The 23,048-nt window shown below is 37.2% G+C and overlaps 1 protein-coding gene across 1 annotated transcript in view; it reads left to right on the top strand.

Annotated features, from left to right (window-relative positions):
• LOC124137116 (E3 ubiquitin-protein ligase rnf213-alpha-like) overlaps positions 1–23,048 on the top strand; it is a 196,930-nt gene that overhangs the window by 167,793 nt on the left and 6,089 nt on the right. Inside the window, exons 78-92 of the mRNA XM_048384001.1 lie at positions 471–505; positions 2,069–2,166; positions 2,938–3,091; positions 3,997–4,159; positions 5,041–5,141; positions 13,561–13,618; positions 14,436–14,638; positions 16,546–16,678; positions 17,792–17,875; positions 18,670–18,865; positions 18,966–19,194; positions 19,718–19,792; positions 20,999–21,193; positions 21,538–21,627; positions 22,680–22,879. Coding sequence (XP_048239958.1) covers positions 471–505; positions 2,069–2,166; positions 2,938–3,091; positions 3,997–4,159; positions 5,041–5,141; positions 13,561–13,618; positions 14,436–14,638; positions 16,546–16,678; positions 17,792–17,875; positions 18,670–18,865; positions 18,966–19,194; positions 19,718–19,792; positions 20,999–21,193; positions 21,538–21,627; positions 22,680–22,879 — 2,014 coding nt within the window. The remainder of the gene's footprint in view (positions 1–470; positions 506–2,068; positions 2,167–2,937; positions 3,092–3,996; positions 4,160–5,040; positions 5,142–13,560; positions 13,619–14,435; positions 14,639–16,545; positions 16,679–17,791; positions 17,876–18,669; positions 18,866–18,965; positions 19,195–19,717; positions 19,793–20,998; positions 21,194–21,537; positions 21,628–22,679; positions 22,880–23,048) is intronic.

Here is a 23,048-nt window from a genome sequence, read left to right as displayed (position 1 = left end):
AAATGACTTTTCGTCTCATGCAAGCCTACTATTGATAAAGACATCGTCAAGGCTAAAGTTGCAGGCTGGTTGAAAACCACCATCTTGGAAAGCTACAGGCATGCAGAGCTCTCCCCACCAGGTTGTAGTGACTGCAAAGCTCATGAGTTTCACGACTTATCAACATCCTTAGTGTTGTGGGAGGTCGTTTAAAGAGAAGAAGTTGCCGCTAGCTGTCAGTGGAGGTCCCACAATGCATTCACAATTTCTATCTACATCAGATATATCCAGATTGTCAGCCTCCGGGACTCAGTTGCATGTTATTGTGTTGTGAGGTGCTGCTTATAATATTATCAGTCACTAGTTTCATCATTTATAGACGTCCATGATAAAACTGGAACATTGCTTGTTGTGAACAACAACAAAATGTTGTAGAGGTTTTGTCAATTTGGCAAGTATCTGTATACTTTTTGTTCTTTGGTTTCTTTCAGATTGTCCTGATGGCCATCCATACGCCATCACTGAGGTAATAAATGCACCATATTTACAATTACATACTTCCATTATTTACTGATGATTTATGTTCTACAATTATGGTCATAAAACTACATTGTCTCACAGCATGTCAATCACTAGTTAACACACAATAACACACAATAAGACTATTTATAGATTTTTTTAGTATCAGTACAGTAGATCAAAGGTCACAAAGTTATTTGGGGAGATGCAATCAGTCAATATTCCATGGCCAGCTATATCTTACCAGCCTTCATATGATCAAGTATGGTTGACTGCTTGATATCATAAGCAATGGTCCAAGCTGTTGGGGTACAATGCTACATCATTAACCAGGTCACACAATGTGACCACCCAACCCTCATTAAGTCATCACTTATGACAAGTGTCATTAAGACTGGTCTGATCAGGCATAGCTGAAGTATCCTTGCACTAGCCAGTAGAATTAAGTAATGGAATTAAATTAAGGCTTGCATGAATGTTTCCGCCATTGGCCTTGTTTCCAAATGACCTTGAAAATATTTTGTAAGGATAATCATATGATGTGTTATTTAGTGCATATGTGTACCATTTAAGATTTTTTAATATCATGTTCTTTGCTATCACGAAATACCCATGTGATGCCCATGTACACAGAAGGCAAAGTGTGTGCACCTATAGGGGAAGTCACTCTCACTGATGCAACTGAGCTAAGCACACTCTCAAAAATGACTCCAAGACAGTATCTCAATGAACAGACAAAATGGCAAATTGTGGGATGCCCAAATGTTTGGTGAATCAAAAAGTGTAATTTCTTGACTGTGGGACAAGTAATGTCTAACAGGTGACGTTGCAATGAGGCCTTGGCATGGCAGGCCTAAAGAACGATACCTAGAGAATTCCGTAAAATAACAGGAAGGCGAATAACTACCATTACAAACTTGCTCTATGCTACCCGCCCGCCCGAAAGCAAGATGTCCTCTTAAGGTTGTGACCCTAACAGCTTACCATAGGTGGCAAAGATTGGGGTGTAGTTGGCAACACCAGGGATGGTTGTGTGCCAATGGTGTTACACCATCTTTACAGACTAATCAAGGTTTTGTCTCCCAATTCACTGATGGCTGGATAACACTGTTGGCAATATGGCAGTAACCAGTATGCCAGGGCAACAATTCTTACCATCATCAGTATGGGGGCAATAGTGTCATGGTATGTGGCAGTATCACAAATGACAGGTGAACAGGCATGCGATAAGTTGATGTTGACTGGCCCGCTGACATGTCCCCAAAAGAGCATCTGTGGGATGTTCACAGGAGGACAGTGTACACCAGAGACCAAGCACATGTCAAAGTGGCCCAGCTTGAGGTATCTCTTCAGGTGGAATGGTAGGCCATGTATCGCCCAAAATTGTGGACATACACACCTAAAATTAAGTTACACACATCAATTCATTAGTTCCCTTATTTTTTGTCACTAGTATATGTGATCCTGTGTCTCATACTTTGTAATTGTGGACATGAATCTCCTCTAACAAGAATACAATGAACTGTTGACTAACACAAATAATTATAATGCAATCATTATCTATCATCAGTGTGGTCGACCTTATACAGAAGGCAAATGCAACCAATGTGGTAAGAAGATTGGAGGAAGACGACATGAGGCGTTTGAAGGAAATAAGCGCCATGCAGGGCAAGTTCCTACCTATTTTCAATAGTATATAATTCAATCACCCCTGAATAAGCCTTGATGTATTTACCCCGTAACAAAAAATATAAAATACCTGAACCATAATGCAAAGTCAACTTTACTGCAGCACCTCTGTGTGAAAGCTAGGGACATAATAATGTTCACAGTATTTCTGCTCACTGGATTTATTAGTAATGGAAATGGACCAAGTTGTTCTGCTATGTGAAAAGACTTATGTAGAGAGTCAGTTTGTCCATTTTGTAGTGGATAGCTTTGGGAAGAAGCTGTTCTATTAATTTGAAGAAAACTTGAAATTTCGTTTATTTTGGCACAGTTCTAGTTTTTTACATACAAAATTAATGTGATGTCAGTACTAGTATCTGTTTTTTCAGTTCAATAATTTGTCTTCAGATTGGGATTTGACTACTTTTCAGAGTATTTTCATCTGACTTTTCAAAGCGGCCAATTATATATCAGTCTTGGTTTTGCGTTTAATTAGCTCCTTGCTTCCGAAAATATAAATGCTTCAGAACTGTAACTGGTAGGCTTTTTCTCGGAGTATTAATGTATGTTTTATAGACATTTATACATCGCGTCTGTATGAAATTACAGCACCACAGCATCTGCATATCACTTCTCTAGCTTTAACAAAACATCAACATTTAACATTAAAGCTGCTTACATGTTTCCCATTACCCTAATACCAATTTGTTTTCATTTGAACATATATCATAATTACTTTAAGAGGAAGTCATGATCTTTTACTTTGAGCAGAGAGGACCAGACTCGGCCAGGTCATGTCTTAGGTAGAGCTGCTGACAGAACCAATACCTATGCTGGTGAACGACAACTTGAGGGAGCTGCTTGTGCAGTCCTGCGTTTCTTCACTCATGCTGCATTACTGTTGGGAACAAGGACTGACCCACAGGTGAGATTGTGATTTATGATCTGTTTCCATTTCCTTATACACTGCTTCATTTGTATACTGTACGCCCTGCTGCAGTGTGCTATCCATCCACCCATCCATCCATCCATCCATCCACTCAGTAAGTACTCTTAAGAGATGTTTTCTGAAATTGTGTAGGAGATCGTATTCTATGAACTAAAGCACATTACTGTTAGCAACAAAGGCTATAGTAGTGCAACAATCACATTTGTCCCATTACAGCAAACTGTTATTGGTTATTTCTCTCTCAGCTGTTTTCTGTGCAAGTGGAGATTGGATGGACATTTATCATCCAAAACTGGCTCCCACAAGAGATATCGCTTGGTTGAGATCTACACTGTAGATATCGCTGCATTGAAATTGGTTACCATGATGTCACAATCAAATGACATCACTAAAGGCTCTGCTACTGAAGCTGTTAGCAGTACTTTTTACACTTAAGACACTGCTTACTGTCTACAAACTGAAAAAGTTGGAAGAATGATGTTGGATGATAAATAAAATCTCACCCGAGTGTCTTTTGATATCAAATATATCAGCACTCGTTGATAAAAGTGGAAAAAATCCTTGGCAAGCCTTGGAGTTTTCCCACTTTTATCAACTTGTGTTGATATATTTGATATCAAAAGACACTCGGGTGAGATTCTCTATATCACACACTTTGATGTAGTAAATGTTTCAGTGCTCAGTCAATGAGATACAGAAACACAGCAAGATAACCATTGATTTCTTGATATTACACTATTAAGAGGTCATATAACCATGGATTTCTAGATCTGCCACCATTGATACCTCATATAACAATGGATTTATAAATATGACACTATTCTGAAGATCTGCCATAGTTTTGTGCCCTACCTATATTTGCATACATATGCTTGTCACAGGCTGTTGCAAATCTTACTACACCACAACTACAGCCAGATTGTGGTCAGTTTTTCTGGGAGCACCTCCAGAAGGACCTTCAGATCATCCACATGGCCACAGGAAAGAGTGTGGATGATGTCTTCCTCCTCCTACACTTCATCTGTCATCAAATGACACAGTTGGGTAAGGGGCAAGCATGGAAATAATATGTGGCACTTTTTCATTCAAAGTAATTTATTGTTGAATAACATAGAGTCAAGACCGGCTAATCCGACATGGTTGGTTGCATATGATTATGTCGGATTAAGGAGTATGTACGAGGAGTTTAAATGAAATTAAGTAGTATCAACGTTCATGATCGAAAATCGGACAACTACACGATAGATAAGGATACAAACATGTAATAAAAATTGAAAAATGAAATATTCATATTGTTATGTTACATTGTAAGCGGAATATGTTTTCTAATCATGCAACCTCTAAAGCTCAACACAAAACAACTGTTATGGACTGTATGATTTATTCAAAATACTTAAAAAAGCATAGTCTGGAATGTAAGTCGCAAGTTTGAAACTGGTACCGCAAAGCTTAATAAAGCTGCTTTCTAAGTGGCTAACGTTGACTTCCTATTAGTCATTTCATTGGTCGGTCATAGTTCGCGAAAGGTTGTTCTGACGTGACGTAACATGCCATACCTGTACCACCAAAATATGTTGAAAATAAAAAAACAAGTAATAGTAATAAAACAAAACAAATTATACTTGTACTGGACTGTATTGACTGTATCATCACATGATCACCATATTTATCTTTAAAGGTGTATATAAAGTAAGATTTTACACTGCTTTTAGAAATATTCCAACTGTCACAGTGGGAAACACCAGAAATGTGCTCCACACATTTTCCATGCGGGGGGAATCAAATCTGAGTGTTCAGCTTGACAGGTGAATGCTTAATCACTAGACTATCCCACTGCCCTTAACATCTTGCTCTTCTATTTCTCTTTATTTTCTCTTTGTGTTATTTTCTGTTACTGATTTATCTGCATTTTATGTCATTTTCAGTAACACACACAACCACAGAGCCACAAGCATTAAGCAGCAAGAGAGCTAGGGAGGTTTGGGAGGAACAGTTTGCAAAGGTTTTCATTCTCCCACTTTTACAGGTATAGACTGTTTATATCCTCTTTGGTATAATTACTCATATGAAGAAACAGCAACCAAGAGTACTACTGGTACTGAAAGTTGTCAAAAATGTCAAGGATGCTTGAAATTGAAATGTTAATTGAAATCTATAACAACATTAAAATTGGAAACAATCAAGTATGAAACTTTGGCGTTGATACCGATTATGCAGCCACATAAAATAGGGATGCCTTAAACTTTTGTCAGAATTTGACCACCGCCAACATGACACTGTTTCAATTTTAAACAATGGGGCTCCTGGACATCTCAGGGATATCACATCATGTATATCTCCTTTATTAAACAGTCACATCAAGGGTTGAGGTCATCCTCTATGTCATAGCCTGAATTTATTTTGCTAAAAGTTTGTTTACTGGCATGTAGTGTAGGTCATCATTAGGTTGATCAGAAATGGTCATATTGGACACAATCTAGTGTGAACTTGTCAAGGTCACAATGAAGTCTTATGCATGTAGTTTTTATAGGATTTGAAGGTTTGTGTTTGACAAGCAATGACAATCTGATGGTAACAGTAGTAGGGCACTGTATCCAACTTTCAATGAGTATCACATATTTCAGTTGAATTCCACCTAGGGTCATTATTTTAGGTTTATGTGCTGTATTTCCTTTGTGCATGTTCTTGAAATATTTGTCACTGATACCTCCAGGTCATACATTCAAAAATGTGTTTTGTCCATGATAACTGAAGTTGTGTATTCAGATTTGGTACATTATTTCCTGCCATGATGTGGGATGGGAGATATAGTTTGGGACTCTTACGGTCCGAATTTAACAGTAATTATTTGGGGGGAAAATCACTTTGGATACAAGGATGCCATTTTGCATATATTGTTAAACGATAAATATGTTGATTGTCTTTGAGTGCACTGCTTTACGTCACATCGGCAATATTTCAGCCATATCGTGACGAGAAATTAGACATGAAATATACAAATATTTAAACTTTATAAAAATCTGTCATCAAAGGACAGTATGAGAACTAGAATATCACAGATAAGATTTAAAACTAGTTACAGAACAGTTAAAAGCATTAATGATTAAGGAAAAACACAATATAAAAATGGGCTATGGGGACCATGGGGACTTACAGTGCCTTTGCTTCTTGCATGGACCCCGGTAGGATTTACACCATCCCTTCAGTCGCTGGCGATTATATGCAAGTTTAGCCATTGAATAAAACTAACAAATATACTACGATTTAAAAGTCTGGTATGCATAAAAATACTACGAATGGTTGGGGACTTACATACCCTCTTAGGGGGACAATAATTTTACGCTACTTCAACCCCCCTCGAGGGTACAGCCACTCACAATCTAAGTTATTAATTAGCACTACCAATTTATAAAATAATACATTAAGCACATCAAAATTTATGGACAAGTTCTATTTCTTTTAAAAAACATAATATTAAACGAGAATTAACATCATTAAAAAGGTCCTTAATTGTTTTTACATTGAAATATTTATCCCTTGTGATGGAAAAATCAACACAGTCAAGCAGGACATGCTTGACTGTGATTCTTTCATCACAAGGGATACAAAACGGAGGATCCTCACCTTTTAGTAAATATTCATGAGTATATCTGCTGTGGCCAATACGACATCGTCGCATAATGACCTCTTCAAATCTGGACTGACACCCCAAGAAGGTATATCCGATATTTGGTTTAATTTCATGTAATTTATTGATACCTACTTGGGCGTCCCACTTCTGTTGCATAAGATCTCGGATGTAGGATCGAATCATGGGTTTAAAATCAGTGTATGGGATCAGAAGTGGTGTCACAGATTTGTTGAGTGCTGCTTTAGCAGCAGCATCGGCCATTGTGTTACCTTTGATACCAACATGGCTTGGTAACCAACAAAAGACGATGTCATATTGGGCAGTAGCAAGATCAGTAAATAACTCAAGAATTTGGATTAAAAGTGGATGTTTTGAAGACATATTTTTAATTGCCTGAAGGCATGAAAGAGAATCTGAAAACAGTATGAATTGGTTATGTTTAGATTGATTACAGATATATTTAAGTGCTGTAAAAATGGTGTTTGCTTCTGCAGTGAATATTGAACTGTTATCAGGTAAACGTGAAGAGATTGTTCTGGATCCAATGACAGTGGCACTAGCAACTGCGCCACCATCCTTGGATCCATCTGTAAATATAGATTTATAAGTGTCGTAAGTGTTTCTTAGTTGAAGGTATTCTTGTTGGTAAATTAATTGGTTAGTATCTGATTTCTTTAGTTTTGTTAATGTCAGGTCTACTTCTGGCTTCACCATTTGCCAAGGAGGAGATGAGAAAAGTTTAGTAGGAGCTATATCTTGGAGTTTAATATTAGAAGCTGATATTGCAGATTTTATTCTGATTCCGAGTGGTGGAGTAAGTGTTGATTTCTTATTGTAAAGATCTTCGTAGAGAGGATTGAATATGCAATCAAAAGCTGGATTGGACTGATTAGAATATAATTTAGTGATGTATTGTAAAGATAATTTTAAACGGCGTTGTTTAAGAGAAGGCTCATCTGCTTCTATATAGAGACTGTGAATGGGAGACGTTCTAAAAGCTCCAAGGCAAAGCCTCAGGCCTTGATGATGGATGGTATCGAGTTTTTGTAAATTACTTTTGCAGGCTCCACCATAGACAATGGAGCCATAATCAAGTTTTGAACGGATTAGTGACCTGTATAAGTGTAAGAGAGTTGTCTGATCCCCTCCCCACTTTGAATTAGAAACAACTTTCAAGAGATCGAGTGCCTTCAGGCATTTAGCTTTTAGGTATTTAATATGTGGAAGGAAAGTTAAGTGGTTATCAAAAATAAGTCCCAAGAACTTGGCCTCCTTAACAACTTTGATAGGAGTGCCATTCAGAAATAGTTCAGGGTCCTTATGTGGCTTATATTTTCTGCAGAAATGTATACAATTAGTTTTTGATTTAGAAAATTTAAACCCGTTTTCTAGACACCACTTGTGAATTTTATTGAGACATAATTGTAATTGCCTTTCTATTGTGTGCATATTTTTACCACGACAAGATAGATTAAAATCATCCACAAAAAGTGATCCATCAACTGAATCATTTAAAACTTTTGACAAACTGTTAATTTTTAAACTGAATAAAGTGACAGACAAAATACTGCCTTGTGGGACACCCTGATCCTGATTATAATGATCAGACAGGGTAGAACCCACGCGGACTTGAAATTTCCTGTCTGTTAAAAACTGTGATATAAAATGAGGCAGACAGCCTCTCAATCCAAAATCATGAAGATCTTTTGAAATACCATGTTTCCATGTTGTATCGTAAGCTTTTTCTAAGTCGAAAAAGATCGATACAGCATGTTGTCTATTTACAATGGAATTTTTAATGAACGATTCTAAACGCACTAAGTGATCGATACTTTACTTCTGTTTTTACGGAAACCGCATTGTATATTGGTAAGAAGATTATTTGTTTCCAAGTACCACACTAATCGATTATTTACCATGCGTTCCATAGTTTTACAAACACAGCTAGTGAGAGATATAGGTCGGTAATTTGATGGATCAGAATGATCCCGCCCAGGTTTGGGTATGGGGATAACAATGGCTTTATGCCATGAAGGTGGAAATGTCCCTGCTGTCCAAATATCATCGAATATATTCAACATAGTTTCAAGACATGATTCTGGCAAGTGTTTAAGTAGCTGATAATGAATATTATCAGCGCCTGCTGCTGTATCATGAGCTTGCCCTAAGGCAGTATGTAGCTCATGTAGTGAAAATACATCATTGTAATCTTCACCATTATCAGATGTAAAATTTACTTTTTTCTTTTCCTGTTGGAGCTGATATTTTTGAAATTCAGGAACGTAATTAGATGAAGACGAATGTTGAGATAAAGTTTTCCCAAGTCTATTGGCAATAGCAGATTTATCCGTTAGCAAAGTGTCGCCATCCTTTAAATGGTTTACTGTAGAATTTGATCCCTTGCCTTTGATCTTTTTGATCATGTTCCATACCTTGGACATAGGGGTACGAGAGTTGATTTTGGAGACATAATTCTGCCAGGATTGACGTTTATTTTGTTTGAATAGACGTCTCGCCTTAGCATTTGAAATTTTGACGGTGTTCAAGTTATGGACAGTAGGATGTTTACGGAAGTATTTCTCCGCCTTCTTACGACATTTCCTAGCATGTTTGCAAGTGTCATCAAACCATGGTTTACGAACACGTGGGTTGATAGAGGACTTAGGAATTGATTCATCAGCAATTTCATTCAGTTGATCTGAGAACAACTGAATCGGGTCAGTAACATTTTGAAAAGACGTAGGTTGTAATTTAACTTTGCATAAAGATTGAAATAAAGGCCAATCAGCCTTCAAAAAATTCCATCGCGGTGAAGGAGGATCATCAGTGGGATTAATGGGTTTAAGCACGGTGGGGAAATGGTCATTCCCACATAGGTCATCGTGAACGGACCATGAGAATTCGTTTAACAAAACTGAGTCCGTCAGAGACAGATCTAAAGATGAATATGTGCCAGTAGCAGGGTGTAAGTAAGTGTCGGAGTCATCATTAAAGATGCATAGATCATTATCGGAAACAAAATCCTCGATCACTTTTCCCTTTTGATTAATGGTTGAACTTCCCCATTTAGATCACCCATGATGACACAGGGCTTTGGGAGCTGGTCGTATAGTTTTTGTAGATCATTACGCTGAAGATTTGAAGATGGAGGAATGTATAAGGAGCAAAGTGTGAAGGCAATATGCAGTGTAAGTCTAACTGCAACTGCTTGCAAATTCGTGTCAAGCGGAACAGGACTGTGAACAACACCCCGCCGCACCAACATAGAAGCACCTCCAGTAGCTTTATCTCCCGGAGGAGAAAAAGAATGATAGGAACTATACTGCCTTAAATCAAATTTATCAGTATTTTTTAAGTACGTCTCTTGTAAACAAATTGCTGATGGAATAAAATCAGTTGTTAATAACTGTAGTTCGTTAAAATTGTGCCTAAGCCCTCTGCAATTCCATTGAAGTACATTTGAATGATTCATGGCGGTTCCACAGGAGATCGCTCACGTGAATGTGAAGAGGAATCACAACTGTTGTTGTGATGTGAGGATGGAGTAACATCCATCTCTAAAGGATCAAAGAAGTTGTGAACATCTACAGATGTTTCAGTAGGAGTCGGGATCTTTGTTGTAATTTTCCTGTTTTGTTTTTTCTTTTGTTTTCTAGACGTGTCAGTTGATGTTTGTACAGTAGGTGGCATTTCTGGAGCTGCTGAAGATTGTGTCAAAGTTTCACTCATGATCTTAGATGGTGGAGAAATGTCACATGTTGTAGTATCTGATTGAGGTGTCTGGCTTTCAGAAGTTGTCCTAAGAGGCATTGGATGTTCTGAATTTGCCCATGTCAAATCTGTTTGACATTCTATGGATCTAGTTGTGGAAGGGTGAGAGAGAGCTGCAGCATAGGTTTGTGTTGATGGAGGAGACCGGCTGGCAACAAGTTTTTTAGCATCCAGATAAGACAAATTATTTTGACATTTGACAGTCAAAATATCCTTTTCAAGTTTCCACAGTGGACAGGATTTGGAAGATGCAACATGTCGGTCATTACAATTAACACATTTGAGTTCAGCTGTACAATCAGAACCGTCATGATTGCTACCACAGCGGCAACAAACAGACGATCGATTGCATGTCTTGGACCCATGTCCAAACTTCTGACACTTATAACATCGGAGTGGATTGGGGACATACACCTCCACTCCGATGTTGAAATAGCCTGCCTTTATTGATTGGGGTATGGTTGAAAGGGAGAAGGTGAACAAATATGTGTTCGTAGGAACGAAGGTCTCACCATCTTTTCTTGAGAAACGTTTCACTGACGTGACATGTTGTACCTTTAATTCTTCAAGTATTTCGTCCTCTGACATCTCAGCCAGACAACGGGCTGTGTCGCGGATGATACCTCGACTTGAATTTAACGTTCTGTGCTCAGAGACAGCTACTGCAGTGTTTGCAAACATTGTACAATTCAAAAGATTGATAGCTTGCTGTCTCCGTGCACACTCCACCAAAAGAAAACCGCCCCGGAGCCGTGAAACATTTTTTACCTCTCCGCAAATACCTTCAATGGCTTTGCAAATTGCAAATGGATTAATTTTTAAAGGATGTTCAGTTCCAGATTCAACTACAAGAAATCGTGACCAATTTGAATTTTGTTGAACAGAAGCAGCGTCAGATGAGAAAGTCTCAGCTTCAAAACGTCTTTTCTTTTCGTTGCGGTTTGAACCAGAGTGATTGGTTGCCATGGTGAAAGTAAATTATTCAGCACCCCTGCTCCCCACCCACCATGGAGTGCTACAAAGAGCGATGTTTTCCTGCACCGGATCTCCAACATGCAAACATCAGGGATACAGAGGTGTTATACTCCAGTAAGAACAACATGAATAGCTGTATTTGTCTAACAAATAAAATGTCAGGCTGGTTCGGCCCATGGCAAGAAATTGAAGACATACAGAACTCAGAGGTCGAAAGTACCAGATTGGCCCATGAGCCACCGCCTTCTGGGGTAAGACTCTAGGCAATTTATTCAATCGAAAATTGAGAATATACACAAGTTATGCATGGCCAAGACCAAAATAGACATTAAAATACAACACAGGTGTGCATATACAATATTACGCACAGGGCCTGGCATGACCAGCCGATTGATAAGACCGGGCCCATCTTACCACCCGTCTAGGCGAAGTAAGGGTCGAAGTAGTGTGTTGGGCAAAGGAACACAGTTCCAGGAACCAGTGCCCTCAACTACCAGACTCCCGTCCTCCGCCGACACAGGGACGCAACCCACGGCAAACAGGTTGCCCATTTTAGTCGCCTCATACGACCAGCAATGGGAGGCTGTGGAAATATTCTGCCCCGGTTCCACACGGGGGAAGAGCTATTAGCGTTACCCAGCACTCACCAGGAGGAGGTTGCTCTTCACGAGTGCCTGATTGTCTTTGAAACCATCATGGGAAACTATTTTTACTGTGTTTTTGTGTTTACCCATTCATTTCAAGAGCATGACTTATAAACTGTTTCATATATCTTTCATGAAATTTTTATACAGATCAGGCAAGTGATGAACTGGTGCCTTTAATGTTCTGGAATTTAAGAATAAGAATTATCATTTGCTTTTCCAAGGCAACAAGTTTAAATTAGGGTTGGATTATTTTCTTGTGCCAAACCTTTCATTATTTCTCCATGAAACTTTGTAAATATATTAGGCTAGTTATGACTGGTGCTTATTGCTGTCACAGAAATCAAAACTATTTATTCATAATTGTAAGCAAGCAAGGATGGCAGGGAATATTGATGACTGAAAACACTGAATCAACCTTTTGTGTTGGTATGACATGTTTATAAGCTAGAGGAAGCACCCATGTTTCCAACTAGATCAAATCAAGCTAATGATTTGTGGTAATGCCAGATGTTGTAAACATGCAAATCTATAAACAAAAAAAATGTTTTTCTACAAAGGGTAATGTCATCGTCCAGAAATGATAGGCCTGTACATTCCTAGAACTAGAGAAGTTATTTTAATCTGGAACCTGACATGATAGCTGACATGTATATTCTGAAAATGGTGGTAAAGGGGCTGTTTGGGTTTGTCAAGAATTTTTAAATGTTTTCCAAGTTTGAACATTTAATCAATAAATTGCAGTTATTACTGGACATTATGTAACTACTTAAAAATGTGTTTATGGTGTTGTGTGTAGAGAAGGTGATTCATTTAATAGATTTCTAAAAAACAAGAGCTCACATCCATGTAAATAACTTTTTGATATCATTACATAATCTCAGTCATTGGCATTGATGCCTTTTGGATATTTTAGAATAGGGACTTATATTATTACATATATGAGAACTGTTACTGGTCTTGGACCTCTTGCAGAGGCATAGCCAGGATTTTGCAATAGGAGGGTAATGCTCATGCACTCAGCAATATTCCAGCTGTATAACAGTGATCTGTACACCAGACACCAGTGACTAACATCATGAGCATTGATCCATGCAATTGGGATATGATGACATGCAATGAACCAAGTCACCAGACCATACCACTTTATCCATTTAGTTGCCTCTTACGACTAGGACAGGTTGCTGGGGATCTATTCTAACCCCAAATCCCCAAGGTCATTTTGTTTGGACACCATTCATTACTTTTTTGGGCAAATGCTATGTAGCATGATATTAATAAAATCACAATGATGGCCATGAGACAAGGCCACAGTTAACCACCAATCTGAAAGGATTTGAGGTAAAAAACTTGGCTTCAATTTATATTGATTACCAAATTTTATGAATAATCAAGTAATAGCTGTCTTTTAATTTCTTTTACAGAATCTTGACAACTGTCTCATACCATGCAATGAGAGGATTTTGAAGGACAAGAGAATAGGTATTTGTGTGATATATTTCTTTTTAAACATGGATTTATCCTCTGGTTCATGTTATTATGCAGAGATTTGGCATGCCTGCTCCCAACATGGATGACACCTAAATATGTTTAAGAGGATATACCCAGTAGATCAGATTTTCAATATGGCTACCACAGCAGTCATATTTAAACCCCAATATAAAGAGGGGCGGTCGGGTAGCCTAGTGGTTAAAGCGTTCGCTCGTCACGCTGAAGACCCGGGTTCGATTCCCGACATGGGTACAATGTGTGAAGCCCATTTCTGATGTCCCCCACCGTGATATTGCTGGAATATTGCTAAAAGTGGCGTAAAACCATACTCACTCACTCACCCCAATATAAAGAAGGATTTTATTATATATATCCCATGCCCATCCATTGTCCATTTTAGATATGGCCACCATGACAGCAATACTGAAATTATGGTCCATTGCTCATCTTTCCTGCATAAAAAATATCTTTCAAACTTGAAACCTGAGCTCTGGCATATTTTATGTTTTGTTCTACCCGGGGGTAATTAGAAATTCATTATGACAAGTCAAATTGCAAACATTCGAATCTTTTATTAATTAATTTTTTTAAATGTGCACCAACATTTAACATACCAGTACAAAGCCACCATTGCTCTTTATGATGCCATCTAAACTACACCATTCAAAATAGCATCATTATTTTTTAAATCTCTTGCTCTTGTTCTCATTGTGAAGTTATTTCAATGAACAAGGTTTAATTTTGTTTTGTATGACCAAATTGATGGTATCTAGAAATGTTGAAAGTTTCAGTTCTGATACTTTCCTAGGTCAGGACAAGTTGATGTCTCTCCTTTATGAGGTAGACAAATCCATTCCACAAGACGTTGACTGTCTCCACGAGTTCCCAGCTGTCTGGAGGTACCGGTCACGAATCACCCTGGAACATTTCCTGCGAGAGTTCCATCTAAAAGTAGAGAACAACAAGGGCAAGAAATCCAAGATGGAGGTTCTCAGCCTTTTCAGTCAAGAGGTATGATGTGAGGACTTTGTTGTCCTATCTAATAACTCAATGAATATTAATGGGAATGTTTAATGGTCAGAATTTTGTCAGAATTTAAATGCCATCACCACCATACTTCGTTTTTGAAAACACAAGACAGGGTTTATGATCAGTTCATTTTCTTGGACTGATTGTCATCCAAAATGTCATAAATTAGGTTTTTTTAAATTTGGTAATTATGTATATGTAAATCATCAAAAAGAAATAAAAGATGAAAATGTCTTTACATCTCAAGGTGATGATATCAATTGTATCTCCTTTATTTCCCTGGGAAGGTTTTTGAGACATTAATCGTTTATGTGAAGGTTGCAATGAAAAAAATGTTTTACTATCAGACAACCTCAGAAGCCTTTTCTGAAGGTGAATGAAAAGTTTTCCAAAGTGATCTCTGTAAAAGGTCAATGGCACTATTATAGTAATTAAGCAGCCCCCAGTAAGGGGGGATTCTTAAGGTGTTTGCTCAAATTTGAGCTCTGCTGCAATTGTTTTTCTCAACCATATGATATCAGAGACTTCGAACCCGACATTCCTTCTGTATCCCAGGAAGTATTTAAAAAATGTTAGTGTACATGACACCTGGAGTATATGTTATTGGTATACATAAATGCTAGAATGAGGTCTTGGTTGCATCAATGTTTGTGTTACCTCAATATAAGGCCAAGGTCACATGTAGCGAAATTTCTGCAAAATTTTGGGTTAATTCCTGAAATATGAAAACACTTCCAGTCGTATATGATTAGATGACACTGAAGGTCAAACGTCACTAAGTGTGAAGATGATGTCCTGAAAAGCATGTGTACACAGTACCACGGGCATTTATTGTTGGAACTTACTTGACAAAACTTACTTGACATCTCTTGGGGGGGGTCTTATTTTTATTACCTCGAATCGTTAACATCACCAGAAACATTAAGTATTATCAGAATATCAATGATTGATAATACATAAGCACTTTCTACTATACCTGCCATGTGTCTTGGTCATGTAAAATGTCAAGGTCATTCACACAATGAAAGACTTACAAACAGTATTATTCAAACTATATTTACAGAAAATTAACTTTATATTTGTAACATCATTTGGTTTTAATAAAAACAATTCTTGCAGCTCTTGAATATTGCTGAGAGCAGCGTAAAACAACAAACTAAACCAAACCAAAACCCCAAAAAGGTCAAGGTCATTGGACAGAAAGTGCTTTTGGAAGTTATAGGATTTTCTTCTTCAATGTTTTACTGCATAGAGCAAGTTTTCCACATGGTCATTTGATGGCATTGAACTTTGTTGGTAGTAACAAGCTCCCTTTATTTGAAAGTTGTACTACATTGGACATGTATTTTCCAAAACCGGAAAACATGTTATCAAACTGGATATGGTTATAAGTCTGTTATTAAGGTAGCTAGAGGCAAGGAAGTCAAATGTCGCATGAAGTGGTAAATTTAAAATGAATCATGCTGTGTTTCTGATGAGAAAGTTTGGAAAAGGTGGATATGTGTCTGCTTCTGTTTCTGCATGTAATGCAAAAACGTTTGTAATTTGTCTTACTGTTGGTAATTATGTATGTAGTACTCAGTTGCCTATACCATTTTTAGTTGCAGGAATTCTGCATGTTATGCCTCTATGTACTTTTTTAACTGACAGTTAGTTACCGGGTACTCTAGCAATCCATTTTATGTTGACCTAACATCAGTGTGAATCTGTGGGAATTATGTTTCACTTAATCTCACCTGGACATGGTTGTCAGTACTGGCATCACATGTTTCTATCACCTAACTGAAGGTATATGTTGTCTCCATTTATGTACTTATACATCACATCCCTGTGTTAATAACAGATACCTACTTGTGTTTTTCAATAAAGTTTACATATTTTTGTTTCAGCATCCATACTTGCAGGCATTACGTCACATCCCAAATATCCTTCAACTTCAAAAATTCCTGATGGCCAAGTATAGACGCCGTTTGGATCGAATTAAAGCCCAGAAAATCACAATAGCTGAAATAGCAACAGATGGTAATTAATAGTTATGACTGATGTTGTGTTTATTAATCATTATTAATTTAACTGTTTCATGACTCTCAACCAATCCATTGCCAACATTTCATTCTTGTTTTGGTACCAAGTTGACGAGTTAGCTCCCTTACAACCCATTCAGTATCCGTCTATCACGACTTTCCCTCCAACATAACAATACTTCAAGACAACTACTATGCAGTCTATTGATGATTTAGAAAATTTGATATAAAATAAGTTCTTTATCATTTGCAATCATATGATCATTGTCAAAACACACTGGATATTGTCACTGTAGGTCAGAGAAATGTAAATTATTTGAGCTTTTCACCACTGTTAATTCCATCTTCATAATGGAGATTGAAAATTAGTATGGCTAGAAAAATAAAAATATAAGGTAAATAGGTGTAGTTGGTAAGTACGCTTGAATTTGTAATTAAAATATATCAGCTCTTCTGTGTCTGATTTCCAGTTATTAAAATTCTCATCATAATTGTGATGTCATCATGGTAGTTGCCAACAAACAGCCACCAATAATCCATATAATCTGTTTGTAATGCCCCCATTTCACTAGACCACAAATATCCCGAATCACCCCGAATAGGAATTTTGTTATGTTCGTAGATAAATCTCAATCATTTCTTAAAAGATAACTTGAAAAATATCCCCCTTTATTTAATGTGATATCGTGAACATTTTCAAGACTTAATCTTGCTTTCTGTCCTACACTCCAAATAGTCTTTGTCACAAATAAGTGCAAATGGCCATTTGTTCATTGCTTATCAGTGCAATATTGATAAAAAGAGAATTTATTTCCAGCCATGTCTTTTTAAATAAAATGTTCTTCTATTTCATATGAATGCTGATATATCCTTCAAGCATATGTACCTTGGCTAATAGACATTCTTATTTTTCAATGTCTGGCCATCCATTCCATGTATTTGGTTCGTACGACAAGTTTAACTAGGTTTCTGAGGACTTATTCTTACCTGCAATCCCAATGAGGTATTTGAGTTTTACATTATGTTCTGTCTGTCATGTTCTACCCTTTGAAGATTATGTATTATATTGTTCTGAAAATATCCATTGGTATTTGTTTGTGAATCCTTTCAGGAAACAATTCAGTTGATGTCCTGAAGATTCTTCCAGATTTCATTGCTGCTTGGGATTGTGTGAAGGAAGGATTGCACAGTCATGGTGAGATGTAATTAGCATGGTTGACATTTATTGAACTTGTCCTTTTATGACAGTTGATAATTCTCTGATAATACAACCTAAACCATAAACAGGCTGTCCTCTGAAACTGATCGATCAATCATGCATTAAGCAAATAACACATGCTACTTCTTGCCATGTTTTGGAATATTCAACAGACTTACCTAAGTACAGTTGGTAATGCAAAAGATTACAGCGTAAGCCATGTACCAATTGTGTGACGTCTGCTAACTCATATATTTGTGAAAATTGACCGGACATACAAATACAAAGTTCTGAATCCGAATTTCAGGGCATTGTTCTGATAGCTCAGTAACTACTCTTGTATACAGACAGACAGATGAGATAGGAATACTACCATCCATTTGGACATGTCACCCTTGTACAACTTGCTGTAACTATCTTGCTATAATTTGTTCTTTCGAATGTGTCGGGGCCGGAGGAGATTTGTCATCAACACTTGCAATTGTTGACACTTGTTTTAGTATGTTTTTCTTTACCCTTGTGGGACCTTACCTGATCAAATGTAATATTCCACAAAAATGCAGGTGAGCTACAGAGCCATGTGGCTCTATGTTTTACCTTCTTTTAAAGTTTTCACTTTTATTAATTCTCTGAAGTAAATCCTTACGTACAATGAAACTTGACCGTGATTGAATGGTTTCAATAATTTCTAGTGTCTCTTCCATCCAAATATTGTTATGGTTTCAATGACAACAACATATAAAACACTTCTGGGGCTTCTGAATTATTAACAATATCAACCTTCATTTCAGGATGTTGGACAGTCCATGATGGTCTAATACACCTGCCTGATGCCTACAAGAACATGAGGATAGAGGAGAACTCCCCTCTAGCTGTCCTTCTGCCGTCCACTCAGGGACCCGGTATCTGCTCCTACATGATGCTGGAGTTCCTTTTCAGGAAGCACAATGAATTCATGGAAAAATACTGTGAAAAGATCAACTCCAGGTAGCTTATGATTTCTGGTTTGGAAATGCTCACTGGAATTCTACATTAGTATGCTACCACCCTTAATGTATAATTTAATTCGGATGTTGTATTATTGCAGCTATGAGCGCCTGCCTGAGGTCAGCATGAGGAAACTTCACAGTAACCACCTGGTCAGCTACCACCCTGACCGTGACCTGCTGCCCCTTGTCCTGGCCAACTGTAACTACTCCTTTGAGCTGGGGAAAGGCACCACCATTGAGTATGACTTTGAAGGATTTGAGTATCAGCTCAAAGAAGTCATTCTTCAAGCCAAGTCAAGAGTGGAGAAGACGTCACATGTCATACCTGTGAGTAGAATTCCAACTGAACTTACAGTAAAGATATTTTCAGGAAGTGTAAAGTGTCTTAGTAATGCCTTGGCTGGTCAAAGCAAAACCAGACATTGGTTTTGGTCTTCAAAGAGGGGTCTCTTTCTTGTGATGTACTACTTAAAAGTTACTCAACATGTGACCCCCAGTAACCCGACACTGACCTTTGCACCTTTACCATGCTTTTAAGTTTTCCCCTGATACTGCTTGAGTGATGAAGCTGAAATTTGGCATGCAGGTTCCTTCTTATGAAACATCATATCTTGCTCCAACAAGGTTTTAGATCTTGTTTTTGAGAACCTCTGCCACAGGGCTTTGAAGTTGTTGGAATGTAATGACCATTAGTTTGCACGAGTCATCACTATTTGCACTCAACATCGTTGTCCTAAATGATGTTGCAGAATTAAATTTGATTCTTTATGCATAGATATTAGTAAGTTTGAAGCATCATAAGATTATGACTTCAGTTAGCTGTTTTTGTGACCATATGTTTGTGTTCCAGATTGACACAATGGTGTACAGAGCTGACACAACCAATGCTATTGTGTTCAAGACACTGAGAGAAAAAATACCACAGGTAGATATAGATATTTGGGTGTTTCAATATATAGGTGTTCACTCGTGTCTATTCATATTTATCAGTACTTGTACCTTTAACTCATATCTGATATCTGATCTGATCCGGTACTTTAAAAACTGGTAGCTTGATCTGGTTGGCTCACTTTAGTATATGGTACGTTTCTTCGAGAACCATTTAGAAACAGACACATCATACAACATAGAACAAAGCTGTTATTACAAAATAAAGAAATGACAATGATAATTATTTGCAGCACCACTAATGTTGATTATTTTGAACAAATTTGATAAGTCTTTGTAAAAATGATAAAACCCGTTTAAGTGAATGCTAACTATTTTAGCCATATACAGTATCTGTGATCCAATTGTTCAAAATTTGCATTATTTTTTCATTTACCCACTTTTCTTTTGTTTTATGCTTATTATTATTTTGAAATATTCAGTCAACAACATATTTGTTACCATACATTTTTATGCTTAATACCATCCATGGTGCATAGCTCTGTTCATGCTGTCACTCTTTAATGTGTTTATCTCCTGTCATGATAACTTGTTTCAATGATTGGCTTCTTACATAAAAATGGTTCCTGGCAATATTTGATCAACATCATTATTATCATCATCGGTTTGTAAATCTATGGACCCACTTGTGATTTTTCTTCTTTTATTTTATGCTTATTATATTCACACTGGGGTTTGTTTTCAATGAAGTGGCAAATACTATTTTTTAGAAAACTTTAACATACAATTTTGTAGCTTTCAATATCATATCAAGCAAGTTAAAACCTCTTCTGGTTTTCTCTGTATAACTATTCATACAAACTTCATACCAGATACATATCCAAAATACCTTAGAGAGAGTGGAGGGGGTGGTATATCAACTGTAGAAGGATATGGTATCTCAGCTGACTGTTTGCACTCTTTCTAATCTCCAAAATGACTTGACATCTATCTTGTAATAAAAACCGCACAATATTACTGCATACACACATTAACCTCTTGTGTATTTGCCAGCAATGAAGCTAATAATGATTGGTCCTGTACTTTCAATGTTGCCATTTGATGTAGGGCTTTAATTTATGCAATCTTGTATGTCCACTGTATTATTCGAAGGAACTCCTATGATCAAGAAATGAAGTTCTTCCTAAAGTTTGTCATGTGGAATTCGGTAGATCTAGTGGACATATATCTTGGTTTTTTTCAGGAGTCGCTCTCTCCAGCAGTGAAGCTACAAATTGGTTCCGCACTGAAATCTAGCCTGCCAGACATCTGTGACTCTATCAACAACCTGGACATCACCACCAGCTTCCTCAAGTCTCTGGGAGGAGATCCAGACAAGTCACTGCAAACTTTCATGACAGATGTGCTCAAGATGAAACAGACAATAACTAGTCAGAAGGTACATGTATATATAATATGTCTCAAGCTCACAATACAATTGCCCTGTGCCACCATTGATTAATTGTAAATGATATTCTTATGGTGTTATTATGGTGTTAGTGTTTATGATTCAATTAGGAAATCAGTGATACTGTTTATTGTTTTTTATATATATATATATGTGTGTGTGTGTGTGTGTGTGTGTGTGTGTGTGTGTGTGTGTGTGTGTGTGTGTGTGTGTGTGTGTGTGTGTGTGTGTGTATGTATGTATGTATGTATGCCATTCATGGTATCCATTTGAAGTGAAATGTCTAGAAAATGAATATTTTCTACAGGAAGCAATATATCTTTTCTTCCTTTCAGGCCAGGCAGTTCTGTAGATTTAAGCATGTACAATCGTTGTGGTTGCTGCTAAGTTTCGAGAAGTCACTTGTTCTAGCCCAAAATGCAGAGGTAATTATACACAGAATTATTTTACATACAGATTTTCAGTGATCCATACATGTAAATGTTACCACTATTTTGTCTTTAATGCTTGTTGGAATTGGCTTCGGCAGATTATCGAGATTGGTTATTCCCTGACGTTGATGTTTTATATTAAATAAGTTTGGCCTGGACCAGAAATGGATGCCAGTTAATAGAGAGTACTACAGAACTCAGATGCCGGTTTAAACTGACTTTTCTGAATTTGGTGCTGAAATTGATTTTCTGAATATGTGAATTTATAATAGGAACACTCTATATTTTCATGGTTAAAGTTAACAGCCAGTAATCATTTCAAACATAGAAACAGGTGTGAATGACTTCATTTAATGTCAAATCAGTTTGTGCTATGATTATTCTTTTTATACACCCGACAAAATGTCGGGGGTATATAGTTATACCAAGATTCCGTCCGTCCGTCCGTCAGCCCATCCGAAAACTTTGTCCCCTCGATTTCTCTTAAACTCTTCAATGGATTCATCTCAAACTTAGTACATATTATCTGTGTCATATGGAGGGGTGCAGTCAAAAGAAAAAAATTGTTTTTAATAATTTTCCATTTTTTTATGAATTTTTCAAACCCTAACGTCCATCCAAAAACTTTGTCCACGCGATTTCTCTTAAACTCTTCAATGGATTCATCTCAAACATAGTACATATAATCTGTGTCATATGGAGGGGTGCAGTCAAAAGAAAAAAATTGTTTTTAATAATTTTCCATTTTCTTATGAATTTTTCAAACCCTAACGTCCGTCCAAAAACTTTGTTGTCCACGCGATTTCTCTTAAACTATTTAGTGGATTCATCTCAAACTTAGTACATATAATCTGTGTCATATGGAGGGGTGCAGTCAAAAGAAAAAAAATGTTTTTATTAATTTTCCATTTTTTTATGAATTTTTCAAACCCTAACCCTATCCTAGCTATTTAATTTGTAACTACTGACACACTAGGCGGGTCGGGGGTATTAGTGAGCCACGCTCACCTTTGCACTTGTTCAATTTGTCTCTTTTTTGCTTTCAGGATGCGTTTGATTACTTAGACAGTGAACTAAAGACAGACCTTCCTGAAGAAGCTAGGGCTGAACTGAAGCGTTTTTGTCAGAAAAAGAGCCCAGAAAAGATGGAATGCCTGTTGCAGACAATGTTTGACTGCCTTTTGCTCAGGGTAGCTCAACCAATCGACCCATATGATGAAGATGCCGTCGACCCGAAAACCATGAGGTAAGCAAGGTGTAAGACAAGAATATGCTTTACAATTTTAATGTACAAATTGGAATTGACCAAATACTAAAGAGGGAAAAACCTATTCCTTTGAACTTTTTATTTAAGAATTTTAGGGTAATTTTGCCATAATTACTTTGAACTATATCAAAAAGGATTGATATGAAAT

The sequence above is a fragment of the Haliotis rufescens genome, unplaced genomic scaffold (genome assembly GCF_023055435.1).
Source record: "Haliotis rufescens isolate VD_foot unplaced genomic scaffold, xgHalRufe1.0.p SCAF_5, whole genome shotgun sequence".
In the NCBI taxonomy this organism is placed as follows: domain Eukaryota; kingdom Metazoa; phylum Mollusca; class Gastropoda; order Lepetellida; family Haliotidae; genus Haliotis; species Haliotis rufescens.
The sequence above is the reverse complement of the archived record's forward strand: the minus strand, read 5'-3'. Positions and strand labels throughout refer to the sequence as shown.